The sequence below is a fragment of the Musca domestica genome, unplaced genomic scaffold (genome assembly GCF_030504385.1).
Source record: "Musca domestica strain aabys unplaced genomic scaffold, Musca_domestica.polishedcontigs.V.1.1 30, whole genome shotgun sequence".
Taxonomy (NCBI): domain Eukaryota; kingdom Metazoa; phylum Arthropoda; class Insecta; order Diptera; family Muscidae; genus Musca; species Musca domestica.
In genome coordinates, this window is record NW_026712300.1 from 3,671,429 (window position 1) to 3,677,073 (window position 5,645).

At 35.4% G+C, this 5,645-nt stretch overlaps 1 protein-coding gene across 1 annotated transcript; it reads left to right on the forward strand.

Annotated features, from left to right (window-relative positions):
- Positions 1 to 4,396: 4,396 nt before the first annotated feature.
- LOC131803474 (TBC1 domain family member 5 homolog A-like) lies at positions 4,397 to 5,370 on the forward strand. The gene is made up of 2 exons (XM_059124833.1): positions 4,397 to 4,822; positions 4,882 to 5,370. The coding sequence occupies exons 1-2, from the start codon at positions 4,397 to 4,399 to the stop codon at positions 5,368 to 5,370; spliced, it is 915 nt and encodes a 304-aa protein (XP_058980816.1).
- Positions 5,371 to 5,645: the final 275 nt, after the last annotated feature.

Sequence of the window (5,645 nt, forward strand, 5' to 3'; positions counted from 1 at the left end):
AGTGGCGATGCCTATGAAATTGTGTCCAAGTTTACGCTTACACACAAAAACTTTAACCTAGCATGGAGTGCAATATTCTCTACTTATGACAATCCTCGAATTTTGGTGAACCACCAACTTAAGCTCCTCTTTGACCTTCCAGTTTTAGACAAGGAAACTAGTGCAGGGTTAAAGAAACTACAAAGAGGCATAAACGAGTGTGTCGACAAAAGACTGGGATCCTATTCTAGTTTTCCTGTGTCTTCAGAGGTTACCTAAGATCTGTGTGGTGCTTTGGGAACAAAGCATAAAGAACAAATCTACTTTGTCTTTGTAGAAAGATTTGGATCGCTTTCTTACAGAAAGGATCCAAACTCTGACCTGCTTACGTGACATTAGGGGAATCGATCACGTCGAACCTCTAAACAATGATAAACGTTTCCTTTCTACGAATGGTGCAACGAATACATCAAATTCCGTCACGGCCCAAAGTTCCCCTCGTTTCTCAAGGTTACCTCGTACATTCTCGCCTAAGTCATGTGTGCTTTGTTCACGACAAATGCATCATCTAAGAGTTTGTCATAAATTCCATATACTTTAAATTCCTGAAAAAATCGGCACAGTTAAGAAACACTTCTATTGTCTTAATTGTTTGTCTCACGGACATGAAACTTTAAAATGCAACAGCATTTACAACTGCACTATATGCAATAAACGGCATCACACGCTGTTACACATCGAGGCCACGCCTCAATTTCTCTCCGACGACTTCAAATGTTAGAAGTCCAGATCAGGTAACTCTACCTACAACTACTACCAATATTATATCAGGGTCTTCAAACCGACAGGTTTTTCATACCACCCAGAGCAGAAAAATATTGTTCGGCACAGCTATAGTGCACATTGTACACAACGGTTCTACGTACCTAGTTAGAGCCTTAATAAATCCTGCTTCAGAAGCATCTTTTGTTTCTGAACGTATACAAAAAGGATTGGGTATAGGCTCGAATAACGTTCAAGCTTCAATCTCGGGGGTTAATTTGTCCGTTTCACAAATTTCCCGTAAACAATGTCCCATTCGTATCAGTTCTCCATTGGATGCTACGCAGAAACTAATGCTCTGGTTCTGTCGACAATTCCACAATTGCCAAATCTTCGTTTGGCCGACCCTGATCCCTTTTCTTCTCGTCCTGTTGACCGACTATTAGGTGCAGATCTGTATCCGAAGATTCTGCTACAGAGTCACGTACCAACGTACTAGGTTCATTGATAGCGCAGAACACTTTCTTCGGCTGGATCATTACTGGTCCAATGCCAAACTCCCCTCTACAACCTTCTGTTTAGGGATTCTCCTTAGATTAGGGTAAAAGACTGGGGACTTTGAGTCACTTGAGCTCACATCTTTCCCTACGGATGCTTTTTCCATACGTGTGTAAGGTATAGGTCAGTTTTCACACGGAAAACACAACAATTCCATCGCCTACACTTCTTCATCACGCAAATGAATTCAATTCGCATAAACAATGGCTATACGACCCTCTGTACTTAATTTTCAAAGAGGAATCCCATATAGTTCATCTGGCATCTTTTGAATGCCAAGTATTAAAGCCGATGCTACGCATCTATAATTACTTATATTGCAGGATCACCGATCCATAATTCACATAAATGTAAATGTAGAATGTGAGGAGCGAAATATAATATAAAAAGCGGCACTTTCGTCCGATGGACATTTCAATTCCTTTCCCACTCCTACGGAGTTAGTTATAGTCGATGTTTTGCGTCGTCTACACCTCCTCTCTACTTTTTCGCTATAAATTTTACGCTGATCAAGAATATATATACTTTATTGGGTCTAAAATTATTATTTCGATGAGTTACAAACGGAGTGACGAACTTATATACCCTTCATACTATGTATGGTGGAGGGTATAAAAACAATAAAGTGAGTGATGCCGTTATATGGGAGCCATGCCATAACGAGAACTTCTATGTACTATTATTATACCCTCCACCATAGTATAATTTTTTAAGTTTGTCATTCCGTTTGTAACACCTCGAAATATACATTTTAGACCCCACAAAGTATATATATATTATTGATCAGCATACAATTCTATGTCGATTTATCAATGTCTGTGGAAATCATTCTAGCTTCCGAACGAAATGCAGTAGGCCGATAAAATTTTATTCAAATGTGTATTATGTCAGCTGGACTTTTGGTATTGAAAATGGGCCATGTAGGTCCACGTCTTCGTATAGCCTCCATATAACGGTACCCCCCGATATTCGGTATTTTGATGATTTTAGCGACATTATTTACCAGAATTTGGTATTTGAAGTTCGTAATGGATACTACATCCTAAGATAGACAAGTAAAAAAGCAGTAAGTTCGGCCCTCCACCATTTAGAACGAATTAGAAAATTTTCAAAAACAAAAAAAAAAAAACCATTAAAAATTCTTTTAAAATATTTAAAATATCTAATATAAGAAGGTGCCGATATGTGGGGATATACGATATTGTGGACCTATAAAGACAAATCTATGTCTGCGTGTAAAGTACTCACAAGGAACTCCTTGTGTGGATTTTCAAAATACCGAATATCGGGGGTATCGTTATATGGGAACTATACGTTATCGTTAACCTATATAGAGAATTCTCCGTCGGGGGGTAAAGTGCTCACAAAGAACCCTTGTGACCATTCTCTTGAAAAATATGGCTAAAAACATCAAAATAAAGAATATCGGGGGTACCGTTATATGAGGGCTATACGATATCGTGGACCTACATAGATAATTCTCTGTCGAGGTATAAAGTACCTACAAGGAACTCCTTGTGAGGATTTTCAGACAATTCCGATGAAAAATGTGGGTAAAATCATAAAAATACCGAATATCGGGGGGTACCGTTATATGGGGGATATACGATATTTTGGACCTGTATAGACAATTCTCTCTCAGGGGGTGAAGTACTGTAGTTTTAAGGATTGTTATTGTTATTTTTAAGGATATATTAAGAAAACAAAATCCGTTATGTTTTATATATAGGGACAATGAAATTGAAAATAAAGTTCAGAAGTTAGAAAGAGCCTAAACCGGCTTTAAAACTTTAGTAAAATTAAAAAAATCAAAAAGCACTTTTTATTGAGCTGAAAATCGCTGGCAACTAGTTGTGCCTTCGAAAAATTTAAAAAAACATCTTTTTCTGCCAAGTGGCGTTTGTAAGCGCCGGCAAACAAATTGAGGCAGGGCCCAATTTTCCACACACACATACATGTCTACACAAAAACATCAACAGGTTGCAGGCCAAAATTACATGACGATCCTGCCAAACACGGCATCGAGCAGCAAATCCTGTCATGCATGACACATTACCCCAAGGTCCTAAGAGTTTGACACTGGAGGAATATTTCAAGCGCCAACAGCAAATTAAAGAAGAAAAGCTGACGCGGATTCCCCCTACTAAAAAGCCTAAACACCGCAGAGGAGGCAGAATTGTACGCCTGCGTCGACAATTGGCAGCCCTCAAAGAAGCTGTGAATGCAGATCCTCCACCATCTTGGCAAAAAGCCACACAAATTTGGCTACAAATAGATGCTGTGGAAGCTCAAATGAGATCTAAAAGTTCACAAAACACCCACATTGAAAAATAAAATTACATAAATAAAAATTTTTCCAAATTTCTTTTTATTTTATTTGGTATGCAAACATTATTCCTTTTTAAGAAGAAGAAGAATACAACAGATGAAACATCACAGGAATAATTACAAAAAGCAAAACATAGAATTTACACAATAAATGCGATTAAAGTAAAATTTTATCATAAAAATATAAATTAGAAATTTATTTCACACACAAAGCACAATAAAATATTTAAATTTCACATTTTTATCAATTTTCAAAAAAAAACACAAGATTACACCACGAATTTACAAAATGTCGATCAAAACAAAATTAAATTATGATTATTGTTAACCGATTGATAAATAATTAGTTTAAAAGTAATTGGTAACCATCATTGTAAAAATACTACTTTTGCAACCCTGTACTCATTAGTTCAATATTAAGCGACCGTTAAATTTGAAATTTTTATTAAGGATCGTTTACACTGTTCAATTTATTTTAAGTATTAATATTAGTTGCAAAATAATATAAATGGAGATAGAAGCATGCATTAATGAATTAGAAAAATTAAAATTGAATTTAAAGAAAAGTAAAAATAAGATTTTTACAAAAAAATACGTTGAAGAAAAATTAGGAAGATTAGAAGAATTGGTCAATGCGGTGAATGATTACCAATGTGAAGATGAGAATGATTATCTTTTAAAAGCGAGATTTAATGAATTGAAAATAGAAATTTCGGTTTTAATTAATGAATTGAATATAAAAGAAGAAATAGTAAATAATAACGTAAATATGGCACAATTCCACATGTCAATGGTTAGCATAAATTTGCATGTATTTAAAGGCGAATTCAAATATTTAGAAGACTTTATATCTCAAGCAGAATTGCTGCATGATTTGCTACAAGAGCAAGATAAAGAATTATTCATTAAGTACATCTATAATTTCAAGTTATCAGCCCAAGTAAGGAGTATTTTAGGTCGTTCAAACAAGCCAACGACATTTGTACAATTAAAAAAGGCACTGGAAGATGCTTATCCAAACCCAAGAACGCTACAACAGCTATTAACTGAATTAGGAACAACTAAGCAAGGACATTTAACAATGACTTCATTTAGGGAAAAGATATCTGAACTTTGTGATGAGTTGAATCGTTTTGAAATAGGGAATTTAAAGAACCCGTCTCAAGAAACAAAGGATGCGATATACAAAGTTAATGTGAGTATGGCATTAAATGTTATTATGTTTTTATGATAGGGGTTAACACTGAATATCAGCCAATTTTATTGGCTAATATGCCTTCAAGCTTAAATGAGGCGACCCAAAGATGTATTACAGCTGAGAGAAGTTTAGGTCTGGACACGAAGGATGTATTCTTTGTAAATAGAACAAATAGATCAAATGAACAAAGTAAACCTTATAGAAAAAGTTATATATACAATTATAACGATTACAATAACTCGTACAGAAACAATTACAATACACGATACAATATCGGTAATCGATGCAGTGATAATTATGGAAATCCAGGTGACCGAAAAAAACTCAGCAATGGTCACAGCAATAATCGCAATAACTATCAAGGAAACAACAATAAGAATGCAGAATATAAAAATATACAGGGCAATGTGAAATACAATAATGGTAAAAATGGCAGAATCAAGCATACGGAAGTCAGAAATTATAAGGCTTTTCCATGTATATGTCAACAGGGAAACTCAGACGGCCGGATGATGGAAGAATTCATCCAGGAGGCCCAAAATTAAGGATATTCAATGTAACTTTGATGACAAACGCTTTTATTTCGTTGAATTCTAAGGAAAAGCGTTTAACGTTCTTAATAGATACCGGAGCTGATATCTCCATATGCAAACACACATTTTCATACGTGAACAAAACAAATACTGCAAGATTAACTGGCATAACTAAAGAAGCTATTCAATGTATTGGGACTTCAGAACTTATGCTAGAAATTGAAGGAGAGACATTGTGTCATGATTTTTACGTAGTCGCAGATGATTTTCCCATACATACAGATGGA

Excerpts from the sequence above, each read along its gene's own strand:
- LOC131803474 (XM_059124833.1), top strand. The coding sequence starts at position 4,397 with ATGGCACAATTCCACATGTCAATGGTTAGCATAAATTTGCATGTATTT. Across the intron at positions 4,823-4,881 it reads ATGCGATATACAAAGTTAAT|CCAATTTTATTGGCTAATAT; the intron begins GTGAGTATGGCA and ends ACTGAATATCAG.